Genomic DNA, 25745 nt, shown 5'->3' on the forward strand with positions numbered 1-25745 from the left:
TGAATCAACACGACTTGAACTGCTTTATAGCAGCTTGTGTTTACTTCACACATACCTTAACCTTCCTTTTTCTCCTCCTACTAACACACACACACACACACACGCACACACACACACACATTTCCAAACAACAACGACTGGCTGTGTCTCTTTGCAGAGACTCTGCACATATGCAGAGTTATCTGGTAAACTCTTCAGGTTTGGATCCTTGACCTCTTGATTGAGGTCTCATTCTGCTTTTACAGCACTTAACAATTTAACTGTGCACTTACTAAGTAAAAAATAAAATAAAATAAAATAAAATAAAATAAAATAAAATAAAATAAAATAAAATAAAATAAAATAAAATAAAATAAAATAAAATAAAACAAAACAAAACAAAATAAAATAAAATAATAAAATGTAAGAGCGTAAAGAATTCAATGCTCTAAGAATGGAAGAAAGTGTAAGCCAGCAGTGTGCTAGAAACACTCAGAAGCTGTAGTGGCATCTCTACAGTTAAGAACACTACAGTTAAGAGCTTCCAGTGCCTCTGCAACTGGCATTACACCCTTGCCCAGTTTGGAAAAAAAGGAAAAAAAAGGAAAGAAAGAAAAAAGCCCATTTCTGTTCTCCTAGAATGGCAAGTAAAAGCGAACGGTGATGACCTTGAAGCTGTTTGATTCCTTTGATTGTTTTTTAACCAAGAGGATATGTTAGAGCACTTCAAATAAAATTCTTTTATTAAGAGATGCCATTTAGAGAAAATAAACACTTCTGCATAACACAACAGCAATTTAGAGAGAGAAGAAACTATACAGTTTATCTGGCACCAGGGTAACCATGAACTAAAATTTCCAATCAACATTTTTACTTCTAGCCTAAACCATTTTAACAGGTGAAAAGCAACACCTCCATTTCCTCATCTACATTGTTATCCCACTTCTGCCTGAACAATATTCCTTCCATCTCCAGGTAATTTTACTATAAAACATTCCTTTTATTTTTTGCCTAGTGAAAATCTATCACTACACAACCAAAGCCTGGGAATCCTACAGGTATGTGTCACGTGAGCCAGATGGATATCAGAGGAAAGACACATGCCTCAGAACTTATTCTGATATTTTACGCAATTGTGTTTCATGTGTTCCTAATTTGAGAAGCAGACTCTTTATGGTATTGTTACGCTGATTTCTGCTCTAACCTATGGAAACTAAAGCTAACTTTCCTATCTCATGTATGACAGCTTTTTATGAGAAAAAGACTGTAGACTATTTTTGAAAGATGCTGATCTTCACGTATCTAAAAATATAATGGCTTCTCAAGAAGAACAGGACGTTACTGTATTTCTGCACAAGGCCTGTGAATCGTGTTATTATTTTCCTGGCCACTGAAAGGATCACAGACAGAAACAACAAAAATAGACATTACCTTCAGACAATGAACCCTCCCCTTCAGTGGTGTAACAGAGAGAAAAACTTAAGAAACAAAGGAACAAAAAAACTACCATAGGGTAACGCTAATCTCCAGGGGTGACGGTCATTTGTAAAATGAGGAGGCAATTAGTACTGTAGAAAAGCTTTTGACTATTGCTAAACTTGTGCTAAAATGACATGTGTTTTAAAACAAAAAACAAACAACAACAAAAAAGTCCAGTACACACACACACACACAAGTCCCTTCCCAAAGGAAAGGATGAATAAAAGAACAAACTACACGTGACGGATGCACGTCACATCACTTTGGGTACTACTGGAAGGTGATCACACATTTCAATGGTGAGAGCAGTATGAACATATGTAGAATAATTTTTACCACCTCAGGCATTTTACTGCCAACAAACTAATACAATTTCATTGTAGAAATAATTTAAACAATGGACTATTTTCATCTTAACTTCAGTGGGTGCAGCAGCATACATTATTTGGTAATGTCTCCTAACAATTGGGTACTAAATGCTCCACTGTTATCCAGATTCTACATGACAAAATATGGCAGGAATGCCAGAATGCTTAGCAGTATTTAAAACAGAGAGAAAGGACACATGAAAGACAAGGTTTTAAGGTTTCATGAATATAATGCAACTAAGGTAATTTACACAGCAATCTAACTTTTTAATTCTGAGCTACTAGAACACTTCTTTTTTTCAAAACATTTTAGTTTAATTCAAAACACAGTTGATCTTTCAGCACAACTAAATGGGATATTAGAAGCATGTATTAAGAGGCCTATGTCTTCACGCTCGCCTTGTTTGTAAAGTATCAGATTAAATTTCAAATGTGCTCTGACTGTGTCCTATTTGTAGACAAATTCACTAATATTATTAAAGCTTATTATCACTTTTACTTAAAGCAAATAATCACAAACTGTCAGCAGAAGGTAAAGAACTTAGAAAGTTAGAAAAAATCAATTTACCTTTAATCTTCTTGTACTTTTTGTACCATCTCCCAAACTCCTGGCACTTGGTTGCTGAAACATTGGCATAGTATGTACTATTTACAATGGATGAAATCATACTCTGGAAATACAGAAAAAAAGACAAAAATGATTTTAAAATATCTTGCATAATTAGAATTTTTTCCAGGGTAAGTGAATGACATGCAAGTGCATCGCATGTCATCCATTTTTGCCTTTAAAACCAAAAAGCAGTGTCTGACGAGTACACAAAATTGGTTTTATTCTCCATTGTAAATCCCCAAACATAATTACTCTGGTTCACTTATAAAGCAAAAAAGATGCAGTACCAACCTTGACTGAAACCTGCAGCACCAGCTGGAGGTGGGGACAGTTCTACTTTAATTTGTACTTGCGATTTTACAACATCTAAACTTTGGCTGCATAGCAAAAGTTGGTGCCATGCTGGTGAACACACGCTCACTGCACCCGGGTGAGAACAAATATGATTTAGGCACCAGATCCTAAAGGTAAGATTAGATGCTTCAGCATGCATAATCCAAATAACGCTTTTCAGATGTCTCTGTTCTGCTTCCAAATGCAGCAAGACCACACAGCCAAGAATGAGGGAACATCCGTGCTACTCACTACAGAACAATAGTTAGGCAAATAAGTTAAATTAATGTAATTTATAGAAACATGTGATTAGCCCTTGTGTGAAAAATCACCCATAAGAGAAATTAACAGTGCTATTCAGGGTGAAAGTAACTATGCATACTATAATAGAGAACAGCCAGAAACCACAACAAAGATGAACAAAACTGAAGTATCACTTGCTTAACCACTGCCACTCTCTCTGCTCTTTGTGAATTCCCTTTAAGTGACTCTCATTGCAAGCCAACTGGAAGCAGAGAGGAACAGAGCTGTTCTGTAGCACCTGATACCCATAAAATGGATACTTTATATGTGGGATGTTTCTGCCCATAGGGTGAGAAAGACTCTGGTTACTGGCAGTTTTTCTTTTTTTCTTTTTTTTTTCCTTCCTTCTTCCATTCTGAAAAGGAAGCATCTTTTTAGAAACAACATTTTGCTTTTCCCTCCTTACCTCTTCCAGGGTCAAATCATTCCCAGCTTGTATACAAGCTCAAGCAAGGAAATGCAATCTAACACCACTAACACACAGGAGCCAAAGCACCTTCTCCAGAAATCAGTTTTCTTCTGTCTTCCTTCTTCACTTAATAACAAAGCTCAGAAAAAAACACTGGCACATTGCACGACCTTTGTGCACAGAGATGAGATAACTAGCATGACCTCATGACTAAAACAAGCTATTTACCGTAGGTTCAAGCTCTGGCCCACAGGCTCCTGCAGGCTCTCTTGAGCAAAATGGAATCTACGCCATCTCTGTAAAGCTATGAAGCTTACATGTTGGCTTCCTCAATTTTAACGATGTTTTAAAAACATAAACATCCCCTCTTCCCTCCCAGATTTATCCATCCTTATAACAATTCACTGCAGTGTCATGCAACTCCAGTTGCTCCTCAGTCCTGAGCCTGGGGGACTTAAAACACAATGTGAGCAAAACTGAGAGACTTAAGTTTACTGATTGGTGCAGGCTGGTATGATTCTTCAACACGTAATTTCACTTTTAGTAAAGAGGATCTTGTGCTTTTGCACTTTAACTTTTCCACTTAAAAGCTTCTCTGGTGCAGTGCAGTAGATCTGGAAAGCTATAAAGTCAGAGCCTTTTTAAGTGGCAACTTCAATTTCTAAAACCGAGATTCAATTTTCTAATTAAAATCAATATTTTGAGACATAAACCTAGCATTGTGGTAGTCAGCAACAATTCCTTCCCCATAAATCCTCCCTTGTTCTGAATCACTTTAATAAGCAGTAGTATTCTGAAAGCATGGTACAGTGCTAGCCTCTGCTAAGGAAAGATTTTGAACAAAGTTGAGCTAACTTCCTTTTTTTTTTAATGTCACTTTAGTTACATTTCCAGTCACTTAGGGAAACATAACAACCTGGCTTTGCGGGTATTCTTCCCCAAATCCTCTAGCTCTACAAAAAATTGACATTACTGAAAATGTAGGGCTATTAAGTATCATGGAATATATTAACCCATTAACCTTTATTTGAGAAAGCAAAGCTTAAGCTAAATAGTAAATTTAAGCAGTAAATCAACCACTGGCAAAAAATCTCAGGACAGATTCTGTTCAGCCGTTTGACAATACAGCAGAGGAAAGAACCGTAACAACTTTTACACTACTAAAAAAAGAAAAAAACAAACAACCCTCATTATTAAATTAAAAGGGATCCTAGGGGTATTTTTGTCAGTAATCTTGATGAGTATACAAAAAGGGAATACATATCCAGAAGAGAGTGGCAAAAACAAACAAACACTACTCACTAATTGCAAATTTCTAAATAGTGCATATCTTTCCTGTAAAAATCCTTAATAAAGGAATAGATTATATGAAGCAGCGGATATGTTTGGTAGGTGTGTCGCCAACACTGCCATGTCAAAGGAGAACTTCTGGGACTTGAACCTGAGAAATATCCACATAAAGAAAATTCGGTGCAGTAAGTTCAAGGAGAAAAATATGCTCACATCCCAAAAAATCTTGCTCCAGCAAGGAGACAAAATACATGGTCAGCATTGAAATGCGTTATATAGCATACAGGAAAGACAGAGGTCTCTATGCAAAGATGGAAATGCTGAAGTAATTGGATTTCCTTCTGCCACACACACTCCCCCAACCTACCCTCTGTCCTCTCAGCTTGGTTAACTGGGATTTATTTGTTTGAACAGCAGCCTTATGCTAAGGGTAGCTAAGCTGCAGCCACATAATACACCTAGCAGAGAAAAAAAAAAAAATTTAAATCAAAGTGAATGATTACATTTCCCATTAGTGGCAATCAGCCCATCTGGGCTGCATGGAGAGCTCATGCACTGAGAAGCAGAGGCGGAGCACCGTTGTGGGTGGAAGCGAAAGCTCCCCATGCTGCCCCTTTCCACTTCTGTACTTGAGGCACTGTGAACACATTAATAAGCAGCAGCATTTACTCTGCAGTTCGACTCCTAAGAGACCACTCTGCAATTTGCTGCTGTCAATAATATATTAACCACAAGGGGGTTGTAATGACATTTCACATTTGGCACGATATTTTTCTAAAACTGATTTGGGAGAAGGAATTGTATTAGAGGCATATTCAGATGATGGTAATAGACAGTTCCTATACAACCTTCCATTGTATCTTTTGCATTTTTTGAGCCAAAACAAAAAGAGACTAAAACTTTTTATAGCAATAATAATAATAAATGCTGAATTCTTGCAGTCCTGGTTCAGGGGTTAGTCACTGCTCAAGGTGACCTACAGCTGTGCTTAGAAGTCAGCAAGTTTAATTTTCTCTCTCTATTTAGCTTTGACCACTAAATAACTACTAGGGCAAGGATTCTTGCTGCTACAGTCCTGCCACCAGTAATCTTGTTAATATCTGTCATACTGAGGTTATGGGAAGAGCAAACCAACTACAGCATTTCTACCTGGTAGGCTTTTAAACTCAAGTGGGAGGAACAAGACTTAGACAACAAATGAATTCTGCATATGAAATGATGCATAGTTTAGTTATACTGCATATTGAAGAAGACTGGGCAGAGACAACCATACACTGCAATCATCATTAGCTGACCAGATTCCACAGATAATTCTATTTAAAGAAATTACACTTAAACTGTGTGAAAAGAAAAATACTTCCGTATTCAACACACTTATGCTCTGTGCATATCTCGAGTCGCTGCTACTGCTTTAGTAAGTAAGGCAACTTACGCAGCTTTTCCTTAACCAGCCTTTCCATTTGTTTTAGATTTGCAGACCTAACATGACTAAGGAAGGTGAGGAACATTTTCTGCTGGAAAGCAATTCCTGCCTATTGCAGAGACCTAAATTCTGCTCTGTAACTCACCTCTGTACCCCCATGCTTTCCCTGGAGTTGTAGTCATAAGACAGTGAGGCAAAATTTGTGTTGGTTACAGATAGAAAGAATTCTCTTGGTTCACAGAGGCTTTGGATCATGAACTGCAGGATGAGCGTACAGGCAGTTGGCAGATGGCATACAGGCAAGACAGGCAGTTGGATGCAATGGATTTTTAGCAAGCAGGACTTACTGATGTTTTGACTTTTAAAAGATACAACAAACAGATTAACGTAAGATTCTAATTAAGTTTTTAGAAGGTAATATACGTTTTGGTCCTGGCAAAGTTGCTTGGTCTGAGTGATGAAATGTTTTTCTGTTTTTGTGCGAAGCAAGGAGGCTTCAGTCATTAAAACTTTTTGAACCTCTGGTTATGACAATCTGCAGTACAAATAGAGCTCATGATATCTGTAGGAACCTGTCTGTCTTAGACATGACATTACTGTCATTTATAAAGCAGTCATGGAGAACGAGACTATGAGTTTTTGTTCTTTTTTAAAACTAATTACATCTATGTTTTTATTGCTGTTCTTTAGAAATTGAGGTACAACTGTTAAAAAGGCATACTTTTTATCTTATTTGGAAGCTGATGAGAGCTACCTGTGGATTAGTAGGGGAGGCAGGTCCTAGTGGGAAGAAGCTACTCTGAGCTCACCCTTGACAATTGTCAGTCCTATTGAAAAAGCTTCAGAAAAATATCTAGATGAAAACCCTCAGAATAGTTGAATATAGATCAACTAATTCTTAGTTTCCACCTGACAACCCACTAATAAGACCTGGTATACAAATAATATTTTTCATATTAATTAGAATTTTTCCTTTCTAAGGAAAACAAGAAAATGATTCAATATTCATGGAATTGTTTCCCCCTTTACTAAGCCCTTTACTGAACAAATACAAACGTTGGATCTTGGAAATCTGTCTTTCCCTAAGCCTGCTAAAAACACTGACCTGTGAGAGAGGGCATTCTTTGGCTAATGTGCTCTGATTCATCTCTTTGAGCAGTTCCTTTAAGGCATTGCGAACTGTGGCGTGGTTCCACTGCTCTGCTGGCAAGTCTTCCAACTTTGAACAACTGTCAAAACAGAAAGCAGAAAGTAGATAGAAACATCATCTTCACAGATGCTTACTCTTTGTGTACAAGAGCCATAGACCTCTAAGCAGTGAGCACAACTTTATTGTTTCCTGCTTAGCCAGCTCATCAAGGTATTTCTCTCCTCTTTCCCCTCCCCTCCAAGCCCAGCTCCCAGATGTGAAGTTCAACCAAAAGAATGATATAGTACGTGGCAGGAATAGCAGTTAATCCTACTATGATACTGTGTGGCATAACCATTTCCTCTGGGACGGACCTCATAGAGAGCAAAGAAACTCTGTAAAGCAAGCCACAGAACTGGCTGGATAAAGCCATCCTCTCCAAACAAAGATACTCCTGCTGGGATAGAAAAATAAACATATATGCAGCACTGCCACTAACAAAATCACTGCAAAATAAGGGTCCTCACTGTGTGGAGCAGTAGGTCTGAAAAATGAATTTCATTGTATACAGGTTTTTATACTGCCCTCATCACTAAAGTATCTGAGAGCCCTTCAGAAATGCATTAAGCCATATGCCCAACATCTGTCACATGCAGTTCATTCTCACTTTCATTTTACAAGAATTGCACATGTAGTAAACCTTATGTCTTTGTGTGATTTGTGCCTCTTCTAGTTTAACAAGCTCATGGTCTCTGTCTACATACAGGGGGACAGACCAAAAAACATCAAACATCAACATCAAAAAGTTGGGGGAAGCTTGTCATTGCCACTGATGCCTGAGAGACTTAATGCATGCTCTCCAGTCAACTGAGGTGGTTCTGCTTTGTGCCTATAAGGACAGGCTTTACCCTCAGAGCTGAAAAGTTCAGTTGTGCTTGAGAAGTTCAAGTAGTCAATGACTATCTTTATCTCAAACTCATGGGCTACCTTTTATTTACTCTGCGTCTTCAAGCATTTGGAAGATAAAGAATGAGACCTTCATCTTGGGTCGACAACTTCTGTCCTCCAACAGGACAGTAGACTAGGTGGGCTCCTGGTAGCTCATACTTCTGAGGAGATGAGTTACCGCACTCCAGTTTTACAGCAGGTACAGACGTCTAGATGCTTTCACAACTATGCTGCAGAGATGCAGCCTAGGTGAGAGACAGTAACAGCATATAAAACCAAGGAAAGGCCTGTAAATGAGAACTGGAAACCCCAAACCCCATCAGAGATAACAGGAAAAAAATGTTGTTAGTTGTGAGCTTGTCATTAGTCAGTGAGGAAGCAGCTAGTTTCAAATTCCAAACCGAACTGAACAGTTGGTAGATATGTACCTGCCACCAAAGGATGCTGACACAATTCACAATGGAACCTTATTTTGTTCTGGTTGAGCTTCCAGGAGCTGTATGCAAATTATTCCAGACTGTCTCTTATTTTCACTTTTCCCCTGAAATCTCCTGGTCAGAAAGCTACAACTGACCATGCAATGTAGGCTTATAAGCACTCCTAGGGAGTGCCATGCACTCCCAGGGACCTGCAACATCTCCTTGCACAGGCACCAGTTGCTATCTGAGAACTCTTCTAAAGAGCAACAGAGGGGTGGGGTGGGCAGGAGTTTTGGAAGGGAGAGCAAGTATGTGTAAGAACATCAGGAGGTTTTGCTTTGCTAGTCAGAACTAGCATTTGGGGAAGGAAAATATTTTCCGAAGGCCAAACAGATCTGCAGTAGCAGATCCCTTCTTCATCTTCCTGCTCTTCCACTGGGAAGACCACTGGAGAACAAAGGAAAGTCAAGAAGCTCCTCCCCTCCCCCATCTCAGCTACTGGCAGGAGAAGACCTTGCTTCTCACAATGTAACCCCTGGAAAAAGGCAAGGTGTTTATTTTCTGTATAAAATAAGGCCTCAATAACCCATTAAATCAGGGATTGTAGCAAACTCTGCCTTTAAAGCCCCGTACCTCTACTTGACTTTCTGTTTCTCTCTCTGCTACCATATTGCTGCTTCAGAAAACCTAAAATATCAGTTGGAACATGCACCGATCAGCTGTCAGCTGACCTACCCTTCTCTTCATTTTTCTTTCCCTTTCATCAAAAGACCAGAAATTAATGAAGACAGGATGTGCTAATCTCTATAGTAATACTGTAATCGACAGAGCATCTCAGAGAATAGACAAGGACAGATGTTCAGAAACACCCACCTTTGTAATTGGATTTTCAATGTCACAACATGATAGACATCTTGTAGCATGTCAGCTACTGTCGCATCTGGTGCATCAGTCACATAACTGAGAGGGAGGGGATTCCACCTCCCAAGCTTGATTATTCCTGAAAAGAAAACAAAACATTCATACTTTACATTTTGCCGTCTGTTTACTAACCCCTTTGGTATGCTTGTTTGTTCAGGAGATTCAAGATCTGCCTTGAGGTTGTCGTGGTTTAACACTTCATCCATAAAGGGGAAATTGGTTATTGCAATCTTGCTCAAAAAGATGTTTTGTACTGAATCCTGAAGCAAACTATGGGAAACAGTAAGAATAGACTTTAAATTCTTAGCAGAGACTGCTGACATGTTCCTGGCTCTTAAATTACTTCAAGGAAGCACAGGATGCTTCCTCCCATCACATCTTTCATCATCCTACTAAAGTCTGCTTTTCTAAGTTAGAAAAAGCTTTAAATACTCTGTGGTCCTCTGCAGTCTCCAAAACCCTTCTGTAAATAAATGAATTGGTTTTGACTTGAACAGGAAAATTCCTATGTGTGGGCTTTCAGCACAGTTACAATCTAATCATGGTATGATTGCCAGTGGATAACACTGGAAAGCTATGAAGTAGGAAGAGTTCACTCCCAGCTGCAAGTTGCACTATGCAGACAGTTGCTTTTCTTTGCAACAAGCAACTGCAGGCTGCTGACCACAGATCCAAAATAGCAGGGGGGAGGAGGGATGTTTTAAATCCTGTTTCTACTTCTGCTCATTCTTCAATAGGGATCTTCTTCTAGGGTTTGTCACAAAGGCTATAAACTGGGGTGGTAAACCATTTGGGGGCAGAGGTATTATTTCTGTTTAGACAATTGCAGAGGGCCCACCCCCACCAAAAACAATGACTAACACCCAGGAATGACTTCCAGGAAGACACCAAACAAAAAAAGCCACAGTGCTACCTTACATGAAAACAGAGCAGCTCAGCCCTGCTCTGCAGTACATTACACGTTACAACTATCACTTTTATTTCCTCTTTCACCATGTTGCCATTGCCCCACTGCTCTGCTCACATAAATTTTCTTAGCACAGCCCTACAAGGCACATATTACCTTATCTCACATTTAAACCAACGACTTTTGAGGTCTGCTTATATATTCTCTGATCTTCCCAAAGAGTATCTGCAAGCCCTATTATAAGAAATAGATTAATACATGAGAAAAACACTTCCTCTGTGATAACAGCAGCTCCAAGACACCTTTTTGGTTATCTGGAAGGATCCTATGATGCTAAGAAATGTCAGCCCTCTCCTCCTCACATTCTACTCTCAGCTCTGGAACTAATCCAGAGCTTGAAATAAACGGCAAAGGCCTTTTATCCTTATCTTTAAAGTACAATTGTAAAATAAATAACACGTCTGAAACAGTAAAACAAAGCTTCTTGCACAGATACAACAGGACACAATATGATGAGCACGTGAAATACTTGCTGTGGACTATTTTTTGTCTCATTCCTACACAAGTTGAAGAGGAAATAATTATAGCACAACTCCTTTTCAGTAGCACTTAAATGCTTGCATTTACCATGGACATACTGATTTGCAAGGTATTCTATCACCACATATTGAGAGAAGCTAGAAGAGACCTAATTCGTCTTCAGTGGTACAAAATTTCACTGCAACATGCTAGTACAGACGGGCTAATGTTTCAAGAGCAGATTAGAAAGCTTTTGGCAAGGGGAGATCTTGTCCAAATGAAATAAAAAGTTAGCTAGTATTGCTTGATATCCAATGCTTGAAAATGGGACATAAACAGAACAAAAACATTTAAATGATGCACTGTTTCACTATTAAGATTTAACAATCTGGTGCTGAATATGCTGCAGTATAAATAGTGCCTGGACTCAGATCCAGTAGAGTAACACACAGCACTCATTCACAGTACCGTATGTCTCCAGTGCTGGCTCCTTGAGTCATACTCCACTTGCCAAGAAAAGCTGTTTTTCTTAAGGGGATAGTTTACTTAATGTTATCTCTGGTGACAACAAGAAATGCATATAGTACAGCATATATTAGTCATGAAATGAGCATCAAGGGTCCACTGAGTGAAATACATGCTGGGAAAACACAGTTTAGCTGCTGACTTTCTTCACCCCCTTCTGCTATATAATAATTTAGAGCAAAATCACCTAAAAAACCAAAAATCTATACCAGCTTCACAGAACACTTGGCTTCCTATGTTTAACCACGCCAAGTTTTCATGTAATTGAAAAAATAAGCATCATATGTGCCCCATAAGTCACATCTAAATTGGTAATATTTTACAAGAGGCTTTATTTTTCATTCAATTAAGGAAAGCGCTCAGAGAGCATACCATCTGCAACTGTTCAGCCCTGGCAATGCTGGTGAGAGACAAAGAGACAGTAGGGGGGCACTGAAGTTACCAAAGGTGTCCCCAAACTAGAAAGTACAAAGAAAAAAAAATACAAAAAAAATACTATGCAAATTGTTTCACAGGAAATGTCTGCTACTACTGGAAGTTAGGTAGGCTCCCCCGCCCCCTTTTTTTTTTTTAATCCTCCTCTACAACTGGAGAGGAAATTGTTTTGGCTGGATTTAGACAAACACAGGTGTTACCATAATGCTCTGTGCCTCTGCATGTTAACACCTGCTGCAAGTCCTTTACTCTGTGTTACAGCACTGCTGATGTACGCTATTTTTTCAGCCGGTGTGATACGACATATAAATTTTTTTCCAGAATACATTAAGCTGGTCCAAACGATAGCCAGAAGCCATGGTTTCCATCCAGCTCCTCAGCACACTTCGCAGGTGGTTTATTTCATGGCTCAAGCATTGTATTTAGGGCAACTCTTGGGCTGCATTTGGGAAGATGATGCCAGCTTGTAGAGCAAATCCATTCTCAGCACGCTACAAGGCATAGCTCTGAATGTAAAATCTGAGCAGAACAAAATATTCCCCCCAAGGAGGTCCCTTCCCATCCAGGACTGCTGGGTGTTGCTAATGCAACAGCATCCCCAAGATGGGAACAGCCTGGTAGCAAGGAGTCCCTTCCACATACAATTTTTTATAGCTCCACTCACTGACTCCAAGTGGCACAGTTCTGAGTTTTGATGAAATCACTTTAACTGGCTAGACCAAGCATTTATCCTACTGTGACCTGAGACTTAGAACTGAGGACAGAAATCAGCAAAACACCGTATTTTAGTAATGAATACACTACTGCTCAAGGAGTATTACTCTTCTGACAGCTTCAGACCTTCAGATTAGACTGCTCAGGAAATCTGAAAGCACACCCATCATGAATTCACAGAGCTATCATGTTAATGAGTCTCATTGTCTTTCTTGTATCAATGACCTTTTGGGACTCCTCCTGGAACAGTTTTTTTGGAAGGGAAGTTCAACAGATTTCAAAGCTTACACGGTCAAGAAATGGCTGTACACAACAACAGCTCTCAGAAACTCATAAAGGAATGGTTGAATGTAGCCCAGGCCAGCTAGTCAATTAAATACGATAAACAGACCAAGCAGTCTTCTCAAAAGAAATATTTTACAAGGCATTTTCTACCCATGCTGACTGTTGTTTCTTTAACAGCATGTCCTGCTACAGACAGGTCTTTTATTAAATTTAAGCATCAGCAATGTGTTCACTTGCCATTGAAGACATACTTGTTGCTGTTTGCTTTACTAAAATGCAGACAGGGAAAAAGGACAGCAGCCTAATTCTAAATTTGTGCAACTCCCTTTACCCACAAGAATGCCATAACAGACTAGAAGCAAAATTCTCAAGGGTCTCAAGCTCAAGCCTCAAATTCATACACAACTGCTGCAATTCACTGCTGCTCTTCCACTTTGGCCAATGATTTACCATTGTGCCAGAGTGCTTTCAATTTAATTTAAAATGCAGCTACTTTGGAGAAGAAAGTCATAACTGTGCATGTGAGAGCAATGCAACACATTGAAGAAAAGGCTTGACCAGCTACATCAGAACTGACTTCTATGCCTAGCAAAACTTGTCACAGGATCTTTATGACCTTTATTCTTAAAGTTTCACCTAAAAGAGTGATGAATCCAAAGCACTTGGATTACTCCTAGGACTTCATGTTAATGAGATGTGAACGGAGTGGCTGCAAAGTTGGAGCTAAAGCACACTTCTCGAATAACAATGTTAGGAGCATTTAATAATCATAACACGGCATAAAAACACAAAAAGGCAAAAAGCTCCAGCTAAGTTGGCAAGCCCCTTTCATTATTATGTACCTTATATCATCCCAGAAAATTATTTACCTAAAAGGGCTAGAAGCCTCATTTGTCTTTCCAAAAAAAGTCTGCCATACAGTAGAGCAGTTCACAGAATATCTGGGAGGTTAGCATACTGCATATTATAGCCTAACTATAACATTTCTTGGTGATAAAGAGCATGAAGTCTGGGTCCTGAATCTCCCGGTCTCCTGTCCTGCCAACTTCATCTGGATAGTCCTACAGGAACTACTGAAGCATCTCACAAAAGTCTGGACACTTTTTAATAGAGACTATTGTAAAAGTAAACACAAAATAGGGCATTTTCCAAACTCCTTTCTGTAGCTAAACAGAATACACCGGAACACATCTCAGGTTCTTCATGTCTTCCTTCACAAACTATCCCATCCCCACCATAGTTAGATTCCTGATTTCACTTTTCCTAAACTGTGAGCATACCTAAATTACATCCTAAGTGGATACTTGCAGGTAAATGACACAGGAGTAATGCAGTTTATGTAAAATGTTAATCTGCTAGGGCTAAAATTAAGTCACTGGATCAAATTAAGGACATTTTCAAAATTCATATTAGCATCACCACCCCCACCTCAACATTCTTCTGGAGACAGCAACAAAATTAATTGTCAACATTTGCCCAAATATGTATAGAGAGGGAAAGGGAAGAAATTTTGTGCTCATTGGCTAAAGGGGAAAAGAGGGATTGCAGAGAATACCGATTCTTTACCAAGCATTGGTAAAAAAGTACTTGGCAACATTCAGCTGACAAACCATTTGAATCCCTGATGCAGAATACCAAAACTTTTCTTTTACTACAACATAAGTATAAATGTAACCTGCCGAGACTCGTATGGATGAAGTGTTAAATCAGACAATTGCTCTCCTTGTGGATGGATGGGCACACTCAGGTTGTAAAATACAGAACTGCAAAGCTCATTTCTTAGACTCCAGCTCCATGTTCACTGGTCAGCACTCTTTGGTGGCAGAAGTTACATCCAGCCCAGGCAAGAACATGTGTCTGTGAAACGAGACACAGCAAACAACATGGTGTTTATGTGAATTTAAGAATGGTTTAGGCAGTGCCCAATCCAGCATAAGATCTCCTGAGTTATATTTGCCACTTCAAAGTGCTCTGAGCAAATCTGAATCGGCAGAGTTATCCCAGACCAACGCTGTGCCTTGTGTGGCTGCGGCCATTCCTGAGCCACACTAGGTGGCCAGGAGTTCAGTTTCCTGCATTACAGGATCACAGCCTGAACACATCTGACTGCAAACACGAGGCTGGGTGAAGAACACAACCATCTGCTGCCATTCCATGAGTTCAACCAAACTGCCTTGCTTAACCACCTGACTTTTTAACAGAGTTTTTATCAACACAACAGACACCCAGAAGAAACTACAGCTTGGCATTAGTGCCCAAACACTTTTGATTCATTTTACAACTCCAAATGAAAGACGTCAATGAAACACTCAATAAAACCCCCACCTCAAGGATAATCAAGCTGTTTATCCATCAACCACTACTGACAGGATCCCCTTGCAAAACGGGTAGGCTCTTGCGACGCTGATTGCATTTGTTTATCCTCTTCAGATTCATCTTGTCCCTATACGATAGCATGTAATTTTCCTTTGTTCAGCTGTGTTTTGTTAGAGAAATTAAAAACTGCCTGTCCCATGCAATAAGTACACAGAATTATTTAACCATAAATCAGTTTGCAGGAAATCACTACCCTGCAATGCATAATAACTCAGCCTGTGTTTCTAACCTGTGCCCTGGCTGTAGTATATCATCAAACTGTAACAACATCAAGCCATAATTTGTAGTTATTATTGTTAATCCAGCAAAGGGAATGACTTTTCAAGCAGAAAGGAGAAAAAAGGGAACAGGAACAATAATAAAAAAATAATAATTTTTGTATTACATGATTATATTATTAAGCTGCCTTTTCTAGACCATATTGCAAATTTTAAAATATTACAGCCAACATGCTTACCATTATAAGAGTGCCCATATTACTCTGTTGAATTTCGATCAGTGACATATTGGGGTAATAGATGGGAAAAATAATCAGCATAATCCTCCTTTGCACTTCTAAAGCGCCTTTCATCAGAGGACCCCAAAGCACTTTAAAAAACATTTATTAATTAAGCCTTGTAACATCCTTGTGAGGTAGGTTGTATTATGCCAATTGACATATCAGTGATTTAGTGATTGAAGGCACACAATGAGCATAATCCTATGTTTATGCCAATACAAAAGAAACCCCCTCCTTCCTCATTTCAGACTGTAATAAATAATTCAGTGAGAGAACAGGAATAAACTATGTGATTACACTGTGATGTACACATCCACAAGTCAACGGGAACACCCACACTCCCTGAATGACTAATTCTCCATCCCAGCTGATCAGACTCGTGCAACTTTAGGGCTCTGCACAGAAGGGTGACCTTCACCCAAGGAAAAGGCAAGACTGAGCCACCTGAAGCTCTGGCAGTGCAAGGCTGCTTATACGGCTGTTGCTGGAGATGTTTTCTATTGCTGTTTTTGAAATGGCATCATACACGTAAACTACGTGTATAAAAGTGAGTTTACAGAATTAATTTTTGTGGTACAACAACACATCTATTGGTTGGTCTGTCTAAATATTCTCACCTAGCCCTTCTGGCTTTCAGATCTGCATTAATATGCAGATGTTAATATAGGTTATACACTTATATGATTATATATTAAAATGTTTATAGAAACATGGATGTGAGTAACTGTCAACAGAAAGATTGCTAGTATGACAAGGTTTAATTGCTGAACTTTAGAATGTTTTCACAAATTAAAATTGCTTTGATATATGAAGCTTGGTTAGAGTTTTTAATTTTTTGAATGTTAGTGTTGTCCATTCCTTTCCTCCAGCATGACTATACTCAAGTATTAGACTTAACATATACCAAACAGCCTTGTAATTCTACATATCAAGTTTACATTTTACTGTATAAAGATTGTGCCTCATGTAATAGATGCTGTTTCACATTTGGGAAATGTTATGTTAGGACTCTGACTTTTATTAGATTAATTTAATATAGGTACTAACTTACTAGACTAAATTAATAAAGATCTTCTTAAAAAAAAAAGGGGGGGGTGGGAGAACAGCATGAACCCGCAAATTAAATAAAAATTTCTGAAGCTTGTTATTTTGGAAGTCTTTATTTAATTTTCCAACCCACTATTCTGTTTGAAAAACAGCCAATAACTGGTAAGGAAAAACAACATTAAAAAAAAAAAAATGTTGATGTTATTTACTTCAGGGGATTATTTTTTAAATTGTTATATAATAGATGATGAATACTTCAAATACACAGAAGGTTAAGGAACCAAAAGAGGTTAAAAAATATTACCAAAATTGTATTTATTTATTTTTTGTTACTCTGTATGTTTTTTAAAACTCTCATTTCCATTGAGGAAAAACATTTAGCCCTGCATAACATCTCTCTTTTGGCATTTTGAGAATAAGTCTGCACTTACCCTAGATAGCAAGATGTAATACATGAATAAAGAGAAGTAATACCTGAATAAAGAAAGAGAACTCCTCATTCTCCGTCTTTCATCTGAGAAAGGGAACCAAACCTCTGTATCACTTCCATAGTATAAAAAATAAGTCTTTTCAGTTATCAAATCTCATGAAAGAAAGGCTACTGCGTCTAGGATATTAAACAGCTCCTGATAGCTGCTTCATAACAAGTAACCCCAGAGCTCAGCTTTACCCTCCACCATTACACTTCCTCAGCAGTATTATTCAGTAGCCCCAGTGCCTGTAGGGTTGCAGCACTCATTCCTTCACTAACATAATCTCCACATAATGCTCAATGGACAGCACTCGCTCCATTTTTGCACGTAATTATTGCCTTTGGGGCAACCTCTACTCTTACTTACACTAAGATCTTTTGCAGCTCAAACCTGGGAACACTTGAACTTGCTCAGCTCCACAGGAGCAAAGGCTATGCCTCCTGCCAGGGAGCAGTGGTTGCTGAATGCCAGCAAAACACCTACAGACCAGCAGTGTCGTGACTCAGCCTACTCCCTGGCCAAAGAGCTTTCTTTAGCTGCTCCCATGCATGGAGGTTTGCTTTGGCATCTAAAAACCACCACGGTTCCTTTGGCTTTGGAGCAGCTGCCTCTTGCTGAGTCTGTCCCAGCCTCCTTGGAAAAACACTGGCTGCTTCTCTGCCATCCTGCCTGGCACCGGGACCACAGCTCCTGTCTGTAATTCAGAGTGCCCCAGAGAGCCAATGCAGACAGATCCTGCTGGTGGGGACTTGTAATGTGCTTCCACCTCAGTCTTGCAGGATGAAAATTGGAGCTTTAGTGATTCTGCCTCAGTTACTAAGAAAAACATGAATGCAAGCATCCTTAACAGCTGGTGCTTTTCTCCATTGCACATTATGTTTCTTTAACAGCCACAAAGGGTACGTGGATCATCTAGTCCAAAATTCTGGACTCAGTGACTGTATAGCCACCTCATGACCTACAAGAGCCTGCACATGTGTAAAAGGACCAGAACTTTTACACAAGAGGTTTGCTTTTGAACCTTTTTCATCAGCCTCCTGCCAGAACAACACACTGACAAAATCTGCCTCACAGCACCCTGAGCAAGGAGAACAAAGCACCTGGGCAGACAGCCTTTGAGGCTGTCCTTGGTCATCTCTCCAGAAGCCTTCCTTGGATCTTATATTGTGATGTTTTCAAATGGAGAAGAGAGGGAGAGGCAGAAAAATGTTTTCCTTCTTTGAGGAAAAATCCTGTATCTGTTTTTAAAAAGATGCAAGAGGTCCCAGACTTCAATTCACACAGCTTCAATGCTCCCCTATAATCTTCACATGGCAAGACAGCCCACTGAGCAGGAAAAAAAAGCACAATAACATGGCATTGCAACAGAATACATAAAACACATTTTAAAGGTTATAAAAGAGCATTGCTAATAGGACATTCTAGAGGCTAATAGGCTTAGAATTAAGCCTCCAGACATTGTTTGGCCTTGAATGAATCTGAATATCCTGCTTACTCACAGTAACACTGCTACAGAGAGCACAGAAATCTGGCTCAGACTGTAGACATACAGTAGCCAACCATCTCTGTGTTGAGTCAACTACAAGTAGATTTGAAAATTCATGGGTCTCAAGACCAAAGAAAAATAAGGACACACAGCATGCTATGCTGCATGAACAAACCCCCTAAACCAAATGCCGGTTCATATTTTGGCCTATACAGTTTAATCTCTTTAGTTTAAGATTTGTGTCTTTGGGGTTTTCCTTACACTGCATACAAAACTACCAGAATGGTTTTTCACTAAATTACTACTTTTGTTTTGCCTTCTGCCTTTTCTTTCCTCCCCCCACACATTCAGTCCTTGACTTCCACAAAAAAATACAACTTGAACAACTGAAGAACTGGTAGGACAACATCTAACTAGCAGGGTGGAAAAGCATGAATTGCTAAGGCAAGAAAGGGGTTGGAGATTTCACTGAAAACCCTAAAGAACAGTTGCTTCTGCTAATTACTTCAACACGAATACAATATGTAAAGACATGGTTGCTGTTACCTCTGCAGTCTGACTCAATTCTTTTGCTCTCTGAAGTTGCATTATTGTAAAAGCATATCCAGACCCATACAAGACCTTACAACGTCTGTAGGCTTAATTCTAGTATTGCCAATGACATTCAGCTAGGAACTAGATCCACCATGAAGCAGTTAGCAAATGAAGTGAGACTTGTATTCTAGTACTTGTTATATGCATTTAAAAAAATCTGTATGTAAATGTGCATGCATACATATATTTAAAATATGCAATATACCAGAGACTGAAGGTTTGAGGATCTTTAGGCAAAGGACTTCGTCATAGCTCACAAAGGGGTAAGAAGCAAATGATCGAATCTTACCCTTCCTTTATAAATTGATCTACTAGAGAGAGACAGAGTAGTATCTTTTAAGTTGCAATATTTATTTTCAAAACACATTTTAACAATCCTAGTCCCTAGTTGGGGCAGCACTATAAGTTCAGGTCATGACATTAAATTCAATACAAATCCTTCCTTCGCTGACATCCACTTCACTCAGTAACCTGATTCTTGGCTTCCTCATCTCCCTGTTCTATTCCAAGGAAGAGCAGGACAATTCTGCATTTCTGACAAATCTAAATAAAGCTTAGCTGGTTACCGAACTATGCTATATTTCCTATCAACAGAAAACAAAAAACAAAACAAAACAAAAAAAAAGGCTGTAGTTTACCACTAGCGGAGATGACTCAGAACAAGCAGGAATCTTACCAGACTCAAAAAATATCAGTTTCCTCTTGTAGTGTTCATGAGCCCACACTATGCTGAGATGAACCCAGATTTGTTTTCTTAGCCCACATCTTCCTAGAACTGAGTCTATTTCCTTACAAAGCCACTGGGTCCTTTTTGGATCTTGTTTGCATTTCCATCCTCACATTAGTTTGTGAACAAAAGACCACTAGAACAAATTCATTATTTTAAATAATTTTTGTGCACATGAAAAAGATTGGAAAGAGTAAATCACCTTTCCAATCTGGAGGTTTGCAGCATGTGTAAATCATGCTTTGAAGCATTTCCAGAAGTCTACTGCTTCTTTACGTAGCAGCTAAGATTCTTAGGTAATCACAGGATTTAAAAGATGTGGAGTTTAAGGGACACCACCAGATGCTGCAAGTCTCAATAAAGGCTAAAGTATTGGTGGCATTGCCAACACACTCATGAGATAGCAAAGAGATGTAGGTATCTCCTGAGATACATCCACACACTTTATCACAAAATAACTAATTTGCAGAGTTCCTCTTGCAATAAGAGTACCAGTCAGTGTGACCAGGCACGATTGTGGTCTAGACATAAAAGGCCAGCACCATACCGTTAAAATTGTAATATAGGAGAACAGTAGTTTAAATATTAAATAAAATTGATAAGTAATGGATGAATCCGTAAGATTGTATGGGAAATGGCTTCCTTTAAACACACTTTTCAATACTAAACATGTTGCTTACATGAAATTTGAGAAGTTGTCCAATCAAATCATGCTGAAAATGAAGTTCTAACCCATCTTTACAAACATAAGTGATTTTATTGCTGGTGGCCCAAAACATTGGCCTCTGTGTTACCTTCTCTCCCTTTGCTGAGGTAACATTTTTTACTGCATGTTTAAAGAAAAGAACTGAAGACCTGGAAGACCATAATCTGGAAATGCATAAAGAACACTGTTAACTGACAGAAACTAAGGTAACAGTTTGTAAAGGAAATACACTGCTTTCAGGCTGTGGCAGCATAAACTCTTAACGAACAGCCATGAAATGAAGGTGCCAAAGTCAAGAAACCAAGGCCTCAAGCCAGCTTTTATACAGGTATATAGAATATGAAAGGCTTCATATTGCATGAACTGCATCTTGTACACACTGTACTTAAATAAGAGGAATGTCATATCTGAAGAATCTTTTGAGTAACTTTTATAATGAAGGAAAATATTAGCAAATATCACAAAATGTCAGCATTCAAACCTTAGAGAGATCTTGTCAGAATCACAAAATCATGCTATTATCACGGCTGAGGGGTTTTCTGCCAATAGTAGAACAGGAACTTGCAGAGCCAAAATCTCGCAACAGGTAGATTTGACAGGCTGATAGGCAATGAGGATGCACACTGTTTCTAGGCCTCAGGGAGACAGCAAAAGCCTCCACTAATAACTGTCCCAGCTAGAAAATTGTGTCTTGGCATTGTTGACAGCCCTTTAGGCCTCCTATACAAAGCAAATTACTTTCATTTTTAGATTACAAATATATTAATTGATTTTATTTCCTGCTAAAACAGAGCTCAGATTAGTCACAATCCGTAAGACTCCCTTGTGGCAAGCAGCTCTGCTGGTCAGTTCCTGCTCGCCTGCCCACCCCAGGCCACATCCCTGTTGCCTTCGTCCTCCCACCACGCCACGCTGCTACGTCTCAGAATGATGGCAGCCACCTCCGAGCTCTACAGGAAGACCAGACCGCAAACCTTTAATATCCCCTCCTCCTACCTATAAGGCAACACTTGCCCTCAGTTTAGCTTGAGTCATGACCTTTCTTCCCATCTTCTTCCCATGCACTTTACCCCAAAAAAACGGAGGAAGAAGAGATCATTAGAGACTGCCGTGGTTTTGGCCTACTGGGACGAGTGAGGGATGCCTTCTCCTCAAGGGACGTTTTTGCCATGACTGAGGGTACCTGCCTCAAGGCTCACTCAGCCTGTACAGAGAAGACCAGCCCAGAACGCACAACAGTGAGAGCCTCCAGGGCACAGGGCAGCTTCCCATGGAGATCAAAAAGGAGCGATGCGGGCAGGCATGATGACATCTGCCAGTCACATTTACACCTCAGCGTTAGCTGTCCACACTGTGCACATATGGGCTACACATTTAACCAGTTGGGTGCACAGACCCTTCTCTCCCTGCAGTCAAGAAGACAAAAAAAATGATTTTTCCACTAAAATTATCCACTTTACTGCCATAACTTTTTTTTTTTTTTTTTTTTTCATACACTCTCTTCTGGATCAGTTTTATGTATACATTATTAAATACTTGATGGAATAACTATTTATCTAGAACATGTCTAATGCCTTTTAAGTGGCTGCAAGTATTATATACATGTACATAGCCACTCAACGGGAGAGAACAGAGCAGTAAGTTTAAATCACACTCCTCTTACTGATTTTCACAGCAGAAGTAGTAAAGTATTTGTAGGGAGCCAACACCATAAAACAGAAAGTAAATTTAAAGGGAAAAAAAGTGTTTACTTTAAGGGACTAATACTAACACTTTTCCCCTTTTCTGTGAATAAACATATGTATATTTCTATTAATTTTGGACACAATATAGTTGATACATTCAAATGTATATCCATTTAGATATGTGTACATAGCATGTTGGCATAACTAAGAAATGAAAAAAAAAAAAAAGTTTAAAAATTTGTAAATTAGATTTTTTTTTCTTTCTTTCTCTGAGTAATGCCAGAAAATGCCTTAACATTTTGTCTTGAGGTTTGAACATAAGCAGTCATTTTCTGACAATATTTGGAAGAGAAGTTTTCAACTATACCAAGCCGGTAAAGCCATTATTTCCATTGCAGAAAATTACCTCTAATCCTTCTGCTTCTCAAACCACCCCCAAAAGACAACATTTTTTTCTGAATATTCCCTGTGTAATATAGATCTGTAGATTGTGGAAGTAACAGATATTTTGTTACAGTGGACAATAATCTGGATAGAGGAAGGGAGTCAGTTCACGAAACTGCAACTTGCATAACTGTTTTTGCTTCCATGAAAAACTGATCATTTCCTGACAGACAAAGCATTACATTCAAAGAGAATATAAGTATTTTATTCTTTTATTATTTAGCCCTATCCTTACTCCCTCCCTATTGCTCTATGCCTTTTTTATTTGAAAAACTGTTTTTAAAGAAGATACATTTTAAAGGAGGAATTCTGTCTCAAAGAGGAAAAAGCTGAAACAGGAAAAAATCAAGACCAGATCACCTTGAAATAACATATTTTTAAATCTCATGCTCTATGCCTCCTCTGCTGCTTAACTTTCTCTCCCAGCAAACGCACTCAGAGTATTTGATAAGACTATTAATATCTTTGTTCAGTCCCCCAGCACCAGCCCTCCATGGATGGCTTTTAGGTGGATTTGTTACTTGTCAGAGCAGCAGCACTGCCCCGGTGGGTGAGTTCTCCAGGTGAGGGCTCAGCCCTCACGCATCCAAGTTCATCACTTGCCACATTGCTAATGAGACAAGTGCAGCCCAACATGAGGTTAATTGTCAGAAGCAATAATCTAAATTAAACTGGCCAACATTCAAGTAAAAGGTACCTTATAAAATATCCTTTCCAAATGAAAGCAATCTCAGGAGTTTGTATGCCTACTCAATGTAGAATTTCAAGCTTATAAAAAAAAAAAAAAAAAGCACAAAACCTTCCTCTTCCTCTCTAAGGAGCCAAAGTAATTATTTTTAATACAGGGACATATGTTAGACAAAAGTATTAAGGAGGGGGTTTCGTTCCACTCCAAGTCTCCACGGAATTTTCCCTTATGTGATCACACATCTGAGCTCAGATCTTAACCCAACCAATGAAGATTTTTTGAAATTAAGGTTATTAGCTGATAAGAAATCCTTTTAAAAATAAGCCCAAAACAGGGAAGGTCTGGTGTGGCGCTCCCACCATTGAGAATTGTCATTAAAACAATACAGGAAAAAAAGCAAATGTTCACAAAAACATTTGATAAAAGGCCCAAGCCAACTCAAAGCTCACTCCATTTTGGCTGGGACTCTGGGCTCACAACATCTTCAGCCTGCCAAAAGAAATACAACCACCCGTTTCTTCCTGATGCTTTCACCCAGGGAGAGACCTGTTCCTTTGCTTTCCCCTGCCACGATAATCACATGCCTGCTATGATTTGATTTGGGTTCATATCACAGCCTGCCTTTGAAACAATTATTATTTTGTTAATTGTCAGAAGAAAAGGACTTAAGTGGCACCTCAAACTGACATAGTAACCAATAGCTTCCAGATAATTGTTATGTGCTGTAATTAAAATAATGCACGCTGAGAAGAAAAATTTAAAAATACCTCAGGGTACAATAGTTTAGGATATAATACCACATAGGGAATCTGTATAATTTTGGTTGTAACCACACAGGAAAAATGTAGAATTTAAGTTAGAAATTATTCACTTACCATGCAGTTAGTACAAAAAAGTGTATACATCTAGTAAGAATGAATGTTATGGGTGTAGTTACAGTGTTTTATGCATGTGTTTACCCATAAGGAATGACTGCAACATGTACGGAAAAGTAGTTTTTAATTAACCTTTTTTATACTTTTAAGATTATTTGATTCTTTGTCATTTTTATGAAGATGATAAATGCTGATAAGTGGATACAAAGATACTTTTCAAAACACTCAGTCATCTATATCTAATCTCTGCACTAGTGACAGTCAGAATACCCAGGTATTCAAAATACATGAATTTTAGCCTCAAACATGAGATTATTTTAACATGGATAAATACAGTGAAAAACCTCTCAACTGAAAAACAATAAATGTAACAAGAAATAATAATTCTACCCAAAACACCATGAAATCCAGTGGATTCAAAAATGTTAAATGAGAAAAATCTTGGCTCAGCCTTTAATGAGATTCCACAAGAAATGCCTTTCTTTTTGTAACACAGGGTTGAACTCTTGAATCACTACAAATGCCTAGTCTAAGAGGTAGCTGGCAACTGCAGTGGCATGAAAAGCAACTTGAACTAGACTTTGCCAGTTCCAGATGAGGATGCTAACTTGAGCTACCTATAAACATTCTTCGGTTTCTCTCTCCCTCTTTTTTTTTTTTTTAATCCCATTTGGGAATTTGCTGGTTCCCCCCTACCAAAACATCAGACTCGATCCAAAATGCAAAAGCTTTGTTATGTTACATTACATTCCTTGGATGCATTGCACAGTCTACTCAGGAAAGCCTACTCAGTCTACTCAGGACAGCCTACTCAGGAATGTAAGGAAAATGTGCAAAATGACACTCTTCGTGCACTAAAATGAACTCTGGAAGTTTGGCAGAAGCACATATTTAACTTTGCTCATAAGCACAACCAACTGAATCACGCTGTACTAGTAGCACCAGCCAAAGATGAATTCTCAAAGACAAACAGGCTGTGGCAAAACTGAGAAGATCCAAGAGTTCTTGAAGAGTTCCCTTCATGTAGGTATTAAGTCTGGGCTACTGCCATGCTCTTGCTGCCCAATTCTTAATGTGCACACAAAAGCAAACAGCAATATTGGCATAACGAGTCACTGACCTGTGCCCACATTCTGCCAGGCAGATGTT

General features: G+C 38.9%; 1 protein-coding gene across 1 annotated transcript in view; it reads right to left on the reverse strand.

The window, feature by feature from the left end:
- SATB2 (SATB homeobox 2) overlaps positions 1 to 25745 on the reverse strand; it is a 132400-nt gene that overhangs the window by 68227 nt on the left and 38428 nt on the right. The window contains exons 5-7 of the mRNA XM_068686633.1: positions 9564 to 9690; positions 7300 to 7423; positions 2395 to 2497 (exon numbers count right to left, since the gene is read on the reverse strand). Of these exons, the coding sequence (XP_068542734.1) occupies positions 2395 to 2497; positions 7300 to 7423; positions 9564 to 9690 (354 nt within the window). The remainder of the gene's footprint in view (positions 1 to 2394; positions 2498 to 7299; positions 7424 to 9563; positions 9691 to 25745) is intronic.

This window comes from Anas acuta, chromosome 6 (genome assembly GCF_963932015.1).
Source record: "Anas acuta chromosome 6, bAnaAcu1.1, whole genome shotgun sequence".
Taxonomy (NCBI): domain Eukaryota; kingdom Metazoa; phylum Chordata; class Aves; order Anseriformes; family Anatidae; genus Anas; species Anas acuta.